We start from the raw sequence: 17,169 nt of genomic DNA on the forward strand, positions 1-17,169 counted from the left end.
CAACGAGTAAATTAAAAGAAATTGAAAGTATGATGAGTGAATTAGGAGAGAGAGTAATGTTCAGTAACTAATCGTGTAATTTACCTAAATTTTAAAACCTATAATTTGTTTTCTTCGCTTTTGTCAATTTAAAATGTTTAAAATATTTAATTTGTCTAAACCGATCAAATTAGTTTATGATTAAATCATTTAATAAATATAAAGGAATACATGTTAGATTGTAGCTAGATTTTGATAGAATGAAATTATTATTATTTTAATATATAGAATGCAATTAAAAAGAAGGATCAAAGTTATATTTTTTTCAAATAATTTGATATATATACAATCCATATTGAGTGGCTGATCCAAAAATATTTTTAGGGTGTACATAGGTACACGCATGTTAACAATATAAATTTTTAAATGAGACGGGTACAAATAAAATTTCAGGATGAGCAACGTCCGTAAAATAAATAACTAATCAAAGAAATCTCAGATTTTAAGGTGGGCACGAAAAATTTCAAGGTAAACACTATCAATAAAATAAGTAACTAATAAAAAAAATAAGCCCTAATCAAGCGGTGGCTCCTCCATTGTCTAGATTCCTCCTTAAAGATTAAAAAATATATATATATATATATATATATATATATATATATATATATATATATATATATATTAAAAAATATTTATTTGACATGTATACTTATGTAATTGAAGTATAAAAAAATATCACATCAAATAAAATTTTACCTAAATATAAAAAAATGTCTACATACGTAATCATGAAAGCAAAAAATGGTAAAAGAATATGAAATTTAGTTTAAAATATGAAAATCAATATGAAATTTAGTTTAAAATATGAAAATCTTACATTGAATACAATTTAACATAAATATAAAATTTGAAAAATCATGAATTAAATATTTAAGTTGATTTAATAGTTATTGTTAGGGTAAAGAATGCAAGTGGTTCCCCAATTATATGGTATTACTTTATTAAGTCCCTCGACTATTACAAGTTACAAAATAGTCATTTGACTATGAAGTGTCGCTTTGTTGTCTCACATGACTATTAAAAGTTACAATGGTCACCGACTATTCATCATGTTCCAAATTCGTCCTTTTTCATTAAGAATTGACTGTTGTTTAGGTTGAATGTTAACATGTTGATTGAGATATGATAGTCATTTGAGATTTTGGGATCAAATTTTATCATATAACAGTTAACAAGTTAACATTCAGCTCAAAATATCGTTCATTTTAATGTGAAAGGACGAGTTTGGTACATAATGAATAGTCATGCGATCATTTTGTAACTTTTAATAGTAGAGGGACTCAACAAAGTTACACTCTATAGTCGAATGATCATTTTATAATTTTAATAGTTGAAGAACTTAATAAAGCAATACCCTATAGTCGGGGACCATTTGCATTCTTTACCCTTATTGTTATTCCTACATTGCTTAAGTTATAGGTTTGAACCCTCCCCATCTCATCCTTTCTCATATTTTCCTTAAACATCAACTATAAATTAACTTAAATATATATATCATTGTTAACAATGTATTAAATAATGATCTTGTTTAATGGGCAAAGCATGTCTAATCCCCTTCCAATACGCAATTTCAATCCCCTCATTTTTATTCATTTTTTCATATTTTTCATTCTATTTCGTTTGATTTTCTCCAACATTGTAGGACTATTCAATCATTTTTAATTAAAATTAAGATTAAATGTGTAATTATACAAATTTACTTAATTGGTGCGCCAATAATTTAGTCAACAGTTAACGGTCTTGGACGAAACTATTTTAATAGTATATGACCTAATAGAAACAAATTCATAATTTGATTGTTAAAATAAAGCCATCCTAATAGTTTAGTGATCCTCATGGTAATTTACTTAAAAATTCACAATATTCCTATGCACTGCTATAGGGAAATGACATGATGACAGGAAAGGGACACAGTTGTTTGATAAAATGGTGTAAGTAAACAAATATGGGCTGAAAGTCCATGCGTCCCCAGTGTAAACACGGGTGAAATTTTCAAACGAGGAGCATGAGCAGATATAAATGAGGGCTGTAGTTTGGTAAGTGATGATCTGCAGTGCTGAAGATCAGAGAAAATCAAAGGGAAAAATATAGGTGAAGGGGAAGAAGATGGTGAGAGCTCCTTTCCATGATAAAAATGGAGTTAAGAAAGGTGCATGGAGCGCTGAAGAAGATGATAAACTGCGTTCTTATATCGAAAGATTTGGTCATTGGAACTGGCGTGAACTACCCAAGCAAGCTGGTAACATACGGCTTCCATGTTTGTTATTCATCTTCTTTCTCTATTGAAAACCTAATCCTTCTGCTTAAACAACTGAAGTTTTGATATCTTATTATTGTTCATAAAGTGATCTGATTTTGTTGAATCTTCTTCAGGTCTTCAACGGTGCGGGAAGAGTTGCAGATTAAGGTGGATGAATTACCTCCGGCCTGAAGTAAAGCATGGGAACTTCACTGAACAAGAAGATGCCCTAATCTTGAAATTACATGAAGAATACGGAAATAGGTTAGTCCGATTTTACGGTCTATTACAAAATGATCATTAAATTTATCAAACTCTTACAAAACAGTAATCAAATTTTATCAAAATGTTATAAAATAATCATTAATTTCGTCAAACTTTTACAATTTATTATAATATCATAGGGGTCCTTTCTGATAAATTTAATAACCATTTTATTACTTTTACAAGTTTAATAATCAAAATTACTTAATGTGAATAGTTTAGTGACCTCCAGTATACTTCATCCATGTGTGTCAGCTTACACTCCAAAGCTTTTTAGGAATTAAAAATCTAACATTTTATCTCATTTTTAGACTAGAATGGGACCATTATTGTAAATAATAATAATCAAAGTTACAGGTATGCTACGCGTTAGTAAAATAGTGACTCGACATTAATTTATATGGAACAACCTTACGTGAGCATGCAATCGTCATATTGCTGATATAAGAATACTTTTTTAATTAAATAAATTCCACGTTTAAATTCATGGAAATACAGATGGTCGATGATCGCTGCGAGCTTACCCGGAAGAACAGATAACGAGGTAAAAAATCGCTGGCACACTCGATTAAAAGCATGTGCAAATCGGGATCCCATGTCATCCACGGATAACTCCCAAACCGAATCCTTATCCATCCACAGTCTTGAATGTGAAGCCGAAAGCATCCATATCGTTATGCCTCCCAACATGATACTAGAGAGCTCGGCCTTGTCTCCGACCACAAAGGCGACGGCGGCGTCGACTGTCAAATTGTATGCCGCCACCAGCCCGGTTTTCGATTGTGGATATACGCCGAGCTTTAACATTGGTGGAGGCGGTACGGGAAATGTTGGTGGTCTCCCTTCGTGTTCTTCGGCCATGTACGAGGATCGAAGCGGCGGAGATTTCTGGAGTGAGCCGTTTGTCACAGAGAAAGACCTTCCATTGCATAATGAGATTTATGGTGATGATATTGTGGATCTTGTTTTTCATCAAATGATGCATGAATGGGAATATCTTGATTGCTAATATAATTCACATGGTTGTTATTGCAATAACTCGAAAATTAAATGTTCGAATATACTTCGAAATCTCATAATAATCGAAGTATACTCGAACATTCGAAGGTCGAGAGAGGCGGTTCTTAACGTCTGGTACTCGGTAATAGATTCATACTTTACTGCACACTGTAATCGGTCATTGGCACCGTGTAATGTCTGGTTTAAGAGACAAAGAGTGTCGACAGCATTTATAACCAAAAATACAAGACAGTGATTCATCGTGAAGTGGGTTTGGTTGCTAATATTTTACCTCCCATTTATTAGGATTTTTGAAGCTTATATGTTACTGTCTTTAAGCTGGCAATGTCAATGGAAGAGTAGGTTAACGTGAACTCGAATATAAGACCTCCCTGATGATACAATAGCAATAACGTTAAATAAGATAATGCTCGACCAATATTGAAAACCATTTATTTGTATTGAGAATTGGTTCCAAGTACGAAGGTAGCGCGTACGCTAGATAGACCTTAAGATTGAGCCCAATATAGACCTAAAGTTTGGGCAAAATAGGCCCATTAGGTCACCCAGATTTTTGTTTCGGCATCTATGACAAATGCTGCAGTGTAGGACAATTTTGTCATGTCGACGTGATAAATTTATCCAAATAATATTTTTAAATAGACCCAAATAAGTGGAACCCGTGGGATCTAATTTTTAATATATTTTCAGGAACTCGTCACATCGACGTGATGAATACCTATAAAATAATATTTTGGTTTTTTTAAACTAAGTAAATAAATTTTAATTTATAATAATTAAAAAAGAAATTTATCATGTCGACGTGATGAGGTTTTTTGAAATTTAAAATTAACTAGTTGTTTATAGTTGTTGGACAACGAACATAAACAATTATGAGACGAGTTTCATGGGATTTTTTAATCTCAAATTCCGTTTATAGTTGTGGGTTTAGAGTTATAAATAGGGATTTGGGGTTTATAGTTTTTATTGTGTTTTGTTAAGAAGAAAATACTCTTGAGAATTGTTTTTGAAGAATTCCTGTTAAAATGTCTACCCGAGATGAAATATTATGCATTGATGCTATCCATATTTCTTCAGTTGATCTTGCTCCGGTAAAAAATTTTCTTATATTTTTAATAGTACAAATTATTAATTTTGTTGTTTTGAGAATTTGATTAATTGATCGAAATTGATATTGTAGAAAGAAGAACGAGGAATTCTTTAGCGAGGAATGACACTTAAAAATTCATATGAGTGAATTATTATATATCTAAAACAACCCGGATTGTATCCAACCATATTTTTTCGTGCTTTTAAGGTGAACCCAGCATTGGTTTTAACATTGATTGAACGTAGGAGGCCCGAAACACATACTTTTCATTTTTTGAGTAGTGAAGTGACGATTACCTTGAAATATGTTGCTTACACACTCAATGTCTCGATAAATGGTGCGACATTGGTGAGGTATAACACTTATAACCTTTTTGATATTGTTGACCAAGATTTGGGAAAGAGGGCACCACTAGATGTCGTAGACGGGATAGGGGTACCGATGAACTTGGTTGGAGTACAAATTTCAAGTGGAGGGATATTGTTATCAAATAAATCTAAGAATTTGGCACAAGGTCAGTATCTTTCGATATTGAATAATTTCACTGACTGTCGTAACACTAGTTGTGGCTCAACGATTTTGACATTTTTATACTTGGAACTTTGCAAGATTACAATTGTTGAAAGGGAGTCAAAAAGCCGATGCAGATGGTTATAGTCTTGCTATAGTCCTAGGCGTGGTATCGGTTCTTGTTTTTGACGCCAATTACATCAGCCCTGGTTGAGTTTTCACTACTAGAAGGTAATTTTTTAATTTTATTTTTTCTAGATTTTTAAATTTATTTTGTATCCTTATTGAATAATTTTTATTTATTATATTGTTTAGATGACAACATAAAATTATCGAGAAAATGTTGTCAAGGATCGATATTGTCGGTAGACATGCGACAAATATTATTTTCGTAAATTATTTATTTTTTTGTTTATTTATAATTTATACTAATTTTTATAATTTAATTAATGTTTACAGTTTTGTTGGATTTCGTATTGTGAGCCGGAGATCTACCAATTGTTAACACCTTTGCATCATTTTGCAATTGTTAAGATATAAGCCACAAATAGAGTGTAGTGTCAATTTGCGTCCCATCAACCAATTTATATGCAAATATTTGAGATGGTCGATCTCCATAGAATTGATACACGTAGGAAGCAGAAAGAGAATTGGTCGAGGAAACATGTTGTATATATTCAACAATGGAATAAGCATCATCTATTTGTGCCTATGTGTTTCGAGATTACAACTGTTGATCTTGATTTCAACGTATCTCCATACCTTCGAAATTATGATGCAAACGAGAAATCATATTTAACAACTCTCGGAGATAGGGTCGAATGGGAAGAAATGAAGGTCAAATACGCAAAGGTTCGAAAATCATCATCATCGGTATCTTCTTCTTCTTCTTCTGGTTAGAATATTTTACATCTCAATTCAATTATGGTTTTTATCCTCCATAATATGCTTTAATGGAGAGTTGACCGAATTAGGTTGGAGGTTTATGGGATGTAATGCAAGGTGCTCAGCCATTTTCGATGTAACCTGTGGGTGAATGAGATCATATTCTATATGGTCAACAACATACATATTTTGGTGGATAATTCGAGTCAATGAAGATAATGATGGCGTCAAATACCTTAAATATTCCATCACCGTATTTTGAAGATGGAAATCAAAGTAGAGTGATGTTCAGTACAACTCCTATCGAAGAAGAAGCAAACGAAGATGAAGATGATCAAGGCGAACGACCACGATGAAATCGATGAGCCTCACACCATTATTATTCGACCACTACTCGACATCGTCAATAATTAAGGAAATATAAGTAAAAATCTTATTTTATTTTTAGTGATTGCATTAGTTTAAAAAAATTATTATTAATTTGTAAGAAATTAGTTTGTAATAAATTATTTTAAAAATTAGTTATTTAAATGAAATTAGACGATACTCGTCACGTCGAGATAGCAAGTTATAACTTTTATAGTTTTAAAATTTAAAAATCTGCTCGTTGCCCAACAACTATAAGTTAGTTAATTTTAAATTCACTTTGAACTCATCATGTCGGCGTGATGAGTTCTTTTATTTTTTTAAAAATTAATTTAAGTTAAAAAATAATTTCATTTTTTAATGGGACTTGTTACGTCGACGTGATGAGTTTTTGAAAATATATTAAAATGTTAGACCCAATGAGTCTCACTTACCTTGATCCATTTAACAATATTATTTGGATAAACTTATCACGTCGACGAGACGAGTTTACCCTGTACTGTAACATTTGTCGTAGATACCAAAATAAAAATCTGGGTGGAGTAATGGGCCAATTTTGCCTTAAGTTTGATCTATGTGTGGTATAAAGTATTCAAGTATAAGCCCATTCACTATGGCTAACTAGTTTGAAGTTACCATTAGGACGAGTCCAAGTTTTAACATTAAGCCCAATCAAAACAGTGATATATGGAAAAAATCGACCCATCCCGGTGTCGGTGCTTACGATTTGCCATTCTCGAGCTAGAGAGCATCGACGACTAACGGCAAGTTCTCTTGAATCTTGATTTGATCTGGGCTGCAACTCCACTCGTGAGGGTGCGCACTGTACAATATTGCACGGAGCACGGCTTAAACAACGGGTATGTCCGCCGTTTTGTTGCGTGCGAGGAGCCAAGTTGGCCTCATCAGCTGGCAATCTCGGTTGAACATCTTGATGGCTCTGTTGTCGCACCTCCTGCTTCTGTTCTTGCTGTATCCTCCTTTGAGCTGTAAAATTACAGAATGCAGTAATGGAAGCCCAGAAAAAGGGAACAATTCTCATTAATTACTTCACCGTTTGGAGAGCGCCAAGGCATTTCGTACACCCAGCATAAGAAGAGTTCCTGCAATCCCTCTCCAAATCCTTCACCGCAGTTGTTGGCGTCGAGTTGCTGGACAACTCTAGGAACTAAGCTGGTGGAGTCTTATCCCACATAAACATAAAATAGCATCGCAACTCACGTTCGGCTGAGGAATCTTGAACCGCTTGCTTACCAACGCATTCTGCGACGAGTTCAATCATTTCTGGGAATTGTCTGGCACCATGGGCAACTCCGGTTGCGCCAGAGCATGAGCCTAAACTTCCAAAGCGTACATGGTGTGAATAATCTCAAATTCCGTTTATAGTTGTGGGTTTAGAGTTATAAATAGGGATTTGGGGTTTATAGTTTTTATTGTGTTTTGTTAAGAAGAAAATACTCTTGAGAATTGTTTTTGAAGAATTCCTGTTAAAATGTCTACCCGAGATGAAATATTATGCCTTGATGCTATCCATATTTCTTCAGTTGATCTTGCTCCGGTAAAAAATTTTCTTATATTTTTAATAGTACAAATTATTAATTTTGTTGTTTTGAGAATTTGATTAATTGATCGAAATTGATATTGTAGAAAGAAGAACGAGGAATTCTTTAGCGAGGAATGACACTTAAAAATTCATATGAGTGAATTATTATATATCTAAAACAACCCGGATTGTATCCAACCATATTTTTTCGTGCTTTTAAGGTGAACCCAGCATTGGTTTTAACATTGATTGAACGTAGGAGGCCCGAAACACATACTTTTCATTTTTTGAGTAGTGAAGTGACGATTACCTTGAAATATGTTGCTTACACACTCAATGTCTCGATAAATGGTGCGACATTGGTGAGGTATAACACTTATAACCTTTTTGATATTGTTGACCAAGATTTGGGAAAGAGGGCACCACTAGATGTCGTAGACGGGATAGGGGTACCGATGAACTTGGTTGGAGTACAAATTTCAAGTGGAGGGATATTGTTATCAAATAAATCTAAGAATTTGGCACAAGGTCAGTATCTTTCGATATTGAATAATTTCACTGACTGTCGTAACACTAGTTGTGGCTCAACGATTTTGACATTTTTATACTTGGAACTTTGCAAGATTACAATTGTTGAAAGGGAGTCAAAAAGCCGATGCAGATGGTTATAGTCTTGCTATAGTCCTAGGCGTGGTATCGGTTCTTGTTTTTGACGCCAATTACATCAGCCCTGGTTGAGTTTTCACTGCTAGAAGGTAATTTTTAATTTTATTTTTTCTAGATTTTTAAATTTATTTTGTATCCTTATTGAATAATTTTTATTTATTATATTGTTTAGATGACAACATAAAATTATCGAGACAATGTTGTCAAGGATCGATATTGTCGGTAGACATGTGACAAATATTATTTTCGTAAATTATTTATTTTTTTGTTTATTTATAATTTATACTAATTTTTATAATTTAATTAATGTTTACAGTTTTGTTGGATTTCGTATTGTGAGCCGGAGATCTACCAATTGTTAACACCTTTGCATCATTTTGCAATTGTTAAGATATAAGCCACAAATAGAGTGTAGTGTCAATTTACGTCCCATCAACCAATTTATATGCAAATATTTAAGATGGTCGATCTCCATAGAATTGATACACGTAGGAAGCAGAAAGAGAATTGGTCGAGGAAACATGTTGTATACATTCAACAATGGAATAAGCATCATCTATTTGTGCCTATGTGTTTCGAGATTACAACTGTTGATCTTGATTTCAACGTATCTCCATACCTTCGAAATTATGATGCAAACGAGAAATCATATTTAACAACTCTCGGAGATAGGGTCGAATGGGAAGAAATGAAGGTCAAATACGCAAAGGTTCGAAAATCATCATCATCGGTATCTTCTTCTTCTTCTTCTGGTTAGAATATTTTACATCTCAATTCAATTATGGTTTTTATCCTCCATAATATGCTTTAATGGAGAGTTGACCGAATTAGGTTGGAGGTTTATGGGATGTAATGCAAGGTGCTCAGCCATTTTCGATGTAACCTGTGGGTGAATGAGATCATATTCTATATGGTCAACAACATACATATTTTGGTGGATAATTCGAGTCAATGAAGATAATGATGGCGTCAAATACCTTAAATATTCCATCACCGTATTTTGAAGATGGAAATCAAAATAGAGTGATGTTCAGTACAACTCCTATTGAAGAAGAAGCAAACGAAGATGAAGATGATCAAGGCGAACGACCACGATGAAATCGATGAGCCCCACACCATTATTATTCGACTACTACTCGACATCGTCAATAATTAAGGAAATATAAGTAAAAATCTTATTTTATTTTTAGTGATTGCATTAGTTTAAAAAAATTATTATTAATTTGTAAGAAATTAGTTTGTAATAAATTATTTTAAAAATTAGTTATTTAAATGAAATTAGACGATACTCGTCACGTCGAGATAGCAAGTTATAACTTTTATAGTTTTAAAATTTAAAAATCTGCTCGTTGCCCAACAACTATAAGTTAGTTAATTTTAAATTCACTTTGAACTCATCATGTCGGCGTGATGAGTTCTTTTATTTTTTTAAAAATTAATTTAAGTTAAAAAATAATTTCATTTTTTAATGGGACTTGTTACGTCGACGTGATGAGTTTTTGAAAATATATTAAAATGTTAGACCCAATGAGTCTCACTTACCTTGATCCATTTAACAATATTATTTGGATAAACTTATCACGTCGACGAGACGAATTTACCCTGTACTGTAACATTTGTCGTAGATACCAAAATAAAAATCTGGGTGGAGTAATGGGCCAATTTTGCCTTAAGTTTGATCTATGTGTGGTATAAAGTATTCAAGTATAAGCCCATTCACTATGGCTAACTAGTTTGAAGTTACCATTAGGACGAGTCCAAGTTTTAACATTAAGCCCAATCAAAACAGTGTTATATGGAAAAAATCGACCCATCCCGGTGTCGGTGCTTACGATTTGCCATTCTCGAGCTAGAGAGCATCGACGACTAACGGCAAGTTCTCTTGAATCTTGATTTGATCTGGGCTGCAACTCCACTCGTGAGGGTGCGCACTGTACAATATTGCACGGAGCACGGCTGAAACAACGGGTATGTCCGCCGTTTTGTTGCGTGCGAGGAGCCAAGTTGGCCACATCAGCTGGCAATCTCGGTTGAACATCTTGATGGCTCTGTTGTCGCACCTCCTGCTTCTGTTCTTGCTGTATCCTCCTTTGAGCTGTAAAATTACAGAATGCAGTAATGGAAGCCCAGAAAAAGGGAACAATTCTCATTAATTACTTCACCGTTTGGAGAGCGCCAAGGCATTTCGTACACCCAGCATAAGAAGAGTTCCTGCAATCCCTCTCCAAATCCTTCACCGCAGTTGTTGGCGTCGAGTTGCTGGACAACTCTAGGAACTAAGCTGGTGGAGTCTTATCCCACATAAACATAAAATAGCATCGCAACTCACGTTCGGCTGAGGAATCTTGAACCGCTTGCTTACCAACGCATTCTGCGACGAGTTCAATCATTTCTGGGAATTGTCTGGCACCATGGGCAACTCCGGTTGCGCCAGAGCATGAGCCTAAACTTCCAAAGCGTACATGGTGTGAGCAGTGTGAATAATGCAAATATCTTCAACAAACAAAATTTTACTTTTTCAAACTTCAAAGGTGGTTGTGACTTGTTGAAGAAACGGGCGTGATTTAAGAAGGAAAATATCGGGATCTTTTTGTCATTTTCTTTCTTTTTTGCCCTTGTATGAAGACTATAAATCGGAGGCTTTTGTTTCACATTTTCACTCACTCATTTATCAAATACTTATCTATTGCCCGTTGATTATCTCTAGAATTCTTAAAGCTTTGAAATTTCCTTTATTATTTTTTCTCTTTTGAAGCCTTTGTTAGTAAATTAAATTCATTTATCTTCCGATTGAATTTATCTTCCGATCCTTTTCGTATCATCTGGCTTAAAAAAAAAGCAATCAATTGAGTTTCAACTTCCTATTTCGAGTGTACGAAACATGGAATATTTGTGATCGTCTGTTTTTGCGATTACACCGGTCGGGGTGAATTCGCTTCTAAGGCAGTTGACTACCACGGCACAGTAACACTTTCATCTTGTTCGTTTTGTTTTATTGTACTTGTCAGTGCTAATTTGTTTGTTTTGCAGTACCTAGGTATTACAATTTAGAAGCGATTTTTTATATATGTTTAACATGCCTTTCACTTCCAACAAGTACATTATCGATATGTCCAAACTCGAACCCATAAACGAAACTAATTACCGTCGTTGGTCCCAGAAAATGATCATATTCTTTGAACAACTAGAAGTTGAACTACGAGTTGTTCAACCCACCTACAATTGCTAGAACTACAATTCCTTCCCCGGATGTAGCTGACACTTCCAACATACCAGAGGAAGACGCTCTAACCAAATTTCAAAGAGACAACAAATTGGTTTGAGGCCATATGCTCAGTCATATGGCCAATAAACTTTTGGATTTGTTCATCAATGATGAAATAGCCAAGTCAATTTGGGAGACCTTGGTAAAGAAATATTGTGCCGATGATGCAAGAATCAAGAAGTATGTCGTTGGTGAGTAGATAAAATTTTAGTTGACTGACGACAAGCCAATCATGGAACACGTTCACACTTATAAGAAGTTAGTCTCATATATCCTTATCGAAGAAATGAAGATGTGTGAAATCCTTCAAGGCAATGTACTAATAGAGAAATTACCTAAATCATGATCCGACTATCGTAACCTCTTAAAGCATAAACAACGAGATATTTTATTGGAGGAGATAATTTGTCACATGAATATTGAAGAGGCTAACCGCCTCAAAGATAAGGATTTCATTTCTAAAAGTGATTTTTCTTTTAAGGTTAATTTGGTGGAATCTTCTGGTCCCATAAATAACATGTTTAGAAACTCTGTCAATCCTAAGAAAAATGATAACTCTCATCCTAAGAATTCAACCAACTTCAAGAAATTAGGAGCGAAGAAGAAACCCAACAAGTTGGTGAATTACTACGTATGTGGCAAGCAAAGACATAAAGCATATCAGTGCTTTCATCGCTCTGATTGCCATAGGAATCAAAACTAAAATGAAAACAAACCATAAGCAAGTTTGGTGGAAGATCCATATGAGGTGATTTTTGTTGTGATTTCAGAAGTTAACTTAGCGGAAAGTCATGCCGAGGGGATAGTGGACATTGGCACTTCCGAAAATTTTTGTGCCAATAGAGAAATGTTCATTGATTTTGAAGATGAGGTGAACAAATTTACATGGGAAATTCCACCATTAAGTACTTGGTAAATGAAAGATCTTACTTAAACTTACTTTTGGTAGACTCTTGAATAAGGCATTAATTAAACTTGTGTTTGAATCTGATAAGCTTGTGCTTACTCATAAGGGTAATTTTTTGGGAAAATGCTATCTTAGTAGGGCCTATTTGTTGTTGAGACCATGAATAATGATAATAATAAATCTTCTACTTCTTCTTATATTGTTGAATCTATTGATTTATGACATGCTAGTTTAGGACATGTGAATACGAATTCTCTTAAAATACTTGAGAAAATAAAATTATTGCCTACTCTAGATAACTACAACACTAGTAAATGTGAAATTTGTGTTGAGGTTAAACATACTAGACCAATATTTAAACCGATTACTGAAAGGAAAATTATACTCTTAGTGTTAATTTATATTGATCTAGCAGATTTTAAAAACACAGAAAACAAAAGAGGTAAATTTTACTATATAACTTTTGTAGATGACTACTCTAGGTGTTATAACATAATTTTATTCGAGCTAGATAAATTGAACTAATGTCATAACAGTTCGAACGGCATTAGCAGCGTGGATAGAAGTGTTTCATGTCGAGGACAATTTAATTCAAGTAAACGATGGTGGCACTTGTGAAAATGGTTCATGGAATCATGCAATTAATGGGAGTGTTGAAGATTTGTGGTCATTGGGTTCAATTGGGTTTGAAACCTTGTGAAATTAAAAATTACAAATTTGGTCCCTTAAACTTTTAAAAACTACCCTTTTAGTCTATAAACTTTTCCAAACTTTATAACTTGGCCACTAAAACTTTCAAAATTTACATTTTAGTTACTAACAAAAATTTTGGAGTGTTACAATCCCCATATATAATGGCTATCGTGAAACTCAATTGACGAAGAAAATAATAGCGTAGTTTACTCTTATCTTACTAAGTTCCAGATTCGCTCACTTGTTAAAGAGAATAATTGCTCGTTTCACTATGTATTAGTTCTAGATACGTTCACTAATACTTAAGCGGATAATTTCGCATTTCTCTTTTCTTTTTTTCAATTTTTTAGGATAACTCTACTTATTTTCATTTGTGGGGATTGTGAATAATGCAAATATCTTCAACAAACAAAATTTTACTTTTTCAAACTTCAAAGGTTGTTGTGATTTAAGATAGAAAATATTAGGACTTTTTTTTTGTCATTTTCTTTCTTTTTTGCCCTTGTATGAAGATGTTGCGGAAGACGGCTATCGGATAGAGTAAAATCGCAACTGATAATTTGAGAAAATAAAAATTGAAGATAAAAGATACACAAATTTTACGTGGAAAACCCCTAAATAATATAGGGTAAAAACCACGGACAACGGTAGAAGAATTTCACTATGAGAAAATAGGAATTACAACTTCTCTCGATCGACCAAGGAGAAAACAATGATAATTCTCTCTTGATAAAAAGGAGAAAACAACTCTCAAGAAACTCTCTAAATTCTCTCTAGTATTGGAAGAAAGCTAGAATGCTTTGGGATGGTTTTGAAGCTAAATGAGCTAGGGTATTTATAGTTGAAACCTAAGGACTAATTTGTAAATACCTTAAAGTTTAATGACTAAATTATTATTTAGCCATTGTCCAAAAATCAACAAAAACAGCTCATTTTTTCGGTGCATTTATTATATGCACCTTTCGGTGCTTAGTCAACATAAGATTATAAATTGGAGGCTTTTGTTTCACATTTTCACTCACTCATTTATCAAATACTTCTCTATTGCTTGTCGATCATCTCTAAAGCTTTTTAAGCTTTCAAATTTCCTTTATTATTTTTCTCTTTTGAAGTCTTTGTTAGTAAATTAAATTCATTTATCTTCATATCCTTTTCATATCTTACGGCCTTAAAAAGAGTAATCAATTGAGTTTCAACTTCTTATTTCGGGTGTACAAAATAAGGACTATTGTGTTAACCTTGACAGACGATTGTCTGTTTTTGTGATTATACCGGTCAAAACGAATTCGCTTCTAAGGTTTGATCTTGTTCATTTCGTTTTATTGTGCTTGTCAGTGCTAATTTGTTTGTTTTGCAATACTTAGGTCTTACAAGCAGCATAAAGCGAAGCAGCTAACACTGGACAACAATGGCTTCTATCCAAGTCATGACCACAGGCGGCGTTGACGCCGCCGAAAAGCTCGGCTGACTGTTCGAGCCGGCAAGCTTGAGCTTAGATTTCAGCCGGAAGTGCGGGTACCGTGTAAGCTGATTGAGCTAGAAAAATGGCCAGAGAGTAGTGGAAGAACGTGAAAGAAACTAAAAGTAATACAAACGGTGAAAGGTGGGAAATAGAAACCATGGCTTTTATTTTTCCTTTCGAAAAGGTTGCTGGGGAATCGGAGTTTGAATCTGCTAACAATCATTCATTCTTTTTGTTATAGTAATATATATACTCAAAACAGTATCAAAGATCATTGTCGTGCTCTGAAAGCTACCAAGCTTTAACCAAATCGTTGAATCCTGAGAAACCTATAAGAACATCATCTTATGGAAAACGAAAAAGAAAGAAAGGGGTAAATTATGTGTTTAATACCTAAATATTTTAGTTTTAGTACTAAAATTTTTAACTTTTTTTCAAAATTGAACGTTAAATTTTAAACGGGATATTAATACAAAACAAAAATTAAGTTTTAGATATAATTTAAAAAAATTAAAAGGTTAAATACTAAAATCGATCATTTAGACACTAAATTTATAATTTACCCTGTTATATAAGTAATAATTAATCGGTTGATCAAACATTCATATTGGGTAGTTCTGCGGTGCGGCGCCTAAAAAACGGCTAATATACGGCGTGACCGGTTAAACAAGTGACCGGTTAAAATTTAGACCGGTTATGTTATATTATTTAACCGGAAATATTATAAAGTACAATAACATCTACAACATGAAGAAAATGAGATTAAAGTTCTACGCTTATATGTTAAAATAATGGATACAAAAGAATAGAATTAAAACCTGCAGGCAGTCTTGGGATGTAGGCAAGGACACCATTGAGATCAAAAATTAAAAGTTTTCTTGAAGGCGACGTTGCAGACACGATATACTTGTTTGGATCATCATCATCATCATCATCATCATCGTCGTCATCATCTTCATCGTCATCTTCATCGTCATCTTCATCGTCAGCTTCATCTTCATTGACCACTCGGTTGTCCACATCTGTTAAAAGAAAATAAAATACAGTTCAGAACGTGTAAATGTTTAGAAACATAAATAATGAATTACCTAACTCGTTTGATGTCGTTGACGTAATTCGTCACGCAACATGGAGACTTCATGTTGCAATGATGAAATATCGGATCGCATTCCACTCACAAGGGAATCAATATGCTCCCGAAAATTGACCATGTATTCCATCACGGTCTTAATTGTGACATCCTCTGCAACTGGAGCTTCTTCCATCATTGCGTCTCCACTTGGTTGCTCTTCTTCATGGTCAACGGGGTCCATTTCCTCCCTCTCTTGATCTAATCCGACCTCCTTGACACGCTTCCAACCGAGTTTTTCAACAAAATCATATCCCGCTTTTTTAATAAATACCATGTCAATCTTGCGGGTTAATCGAACAGGGGCGTCATGCGAAAAATCAACTTCCTTCTTCTTCAACAGATGGGTGATGACACATCCATATGGTAGTGTAGTTGAAATTGTTGCTCCATTTGTGACTATATATACAATTGTATTAAATATGAGTTTTGCAATGTTTGGAGCCGTTTTGGATTTGGATTTATACTTTGCTATCCACCAATAATCTCGAAGCGTTGAATGTTTTCCCCAACTAGGCCGGATATACCATGTGAGCATTTTGTGAAACACTCTCGACTCTACATCGAGGTGAATTGGGCTATTTCTAGCAACCCGTTTAATTGTAGACCAATCTACACCATTTTCATCTGAATCCCCTTTATTCGCTATACGTAAACCCTCCGCAATAGTTTCAGGAGATATATATATATATATATATATATATATATATATATATATATATCCTTCCTCATGACGTGTGTATTAATTCCTATTATATTAGTCTTATTAGGCTCGTGCTGTAAGGAAGCATTGTTGTAGAAGACTCTAACTAGGTTGGGATAATATCTTGGTTCTACACCAAGGAATTCAAGCCAACCCCAAGATGTAAATGTGGATTTAAAACTAAATGAATATTTATCATCAAACAAGAAACCCAGGTCAATGACACGTTCGGGACGAATCTTCCTTACTTTAAAACTCGTCTACCATCTTTGTTTCTCCATATCGGATCTAAAGTTCAGAGTTTCGAAGGACCTGATTTCCTCAGAAGAATCGTTTGTTACAGAAGGAGGTTGTGGTTGAGAAGAACTGGGTTAAGAAGAGCTTTGAG

General features: G+C 34.0%; 1 protein-coding gene and 2 pseudogenes across 1 annotated transcript; 1 reads left to right on the top strand and 2 right to left on the bottom strand.

The window, feature by feature from the left end:
* The first annotated feature begins 2,145 nt into the window (after positions 1-2,145).
* LOC120184191 (transcription factor MYB10-like) lies at positions 2,146-3,551 on the top strand. Its single transcript, XM_039188714.1, has 3 exons — positions 2,146-2,278; positions 2,413-2,542; positions 3,041-3,551. Exons 1-3 carry the CDS (start codon positions 2,146-2,148, stop codon positions 3,549-3,551), a joined length of 774 nt encoding a protein of 257 aa, XP_039044645.1.
* A 3,603-nt stretch (positions 3,552-7,154) lies between these two features.
* On the bottom strand, positions 7,155-7,769 carry LOC120184192 (annotated as a pseudogene).
* Positions 7,770-10,471: 2,702 nt separating this feature from the next.
* On the bottom strand, positions 10,472-15,108 carry LOC120184102 (annotated as a pseudogene).
* Positions 15,109-17,169: the final 2,061 nt, after the last annotated feature.

Source organism: Hibiscus syriacus, unplaced genomic scaffold, assembly GCF_006381635.1.
Source record: "Hibiscus syriacus cultivar Baekdansim isolate YM2019G1 unplaced genomic scaffold, ASM638163v2 tig00112857_pilon, whole genome shotgun sequence".
NCBI classification, from domain to species: Eukaryota; Viridiplantae; Streptophyta; class Magnoliopsida; order Malvales; family Malvaceae; genus Hibiscus; species Hibiscus syriacus.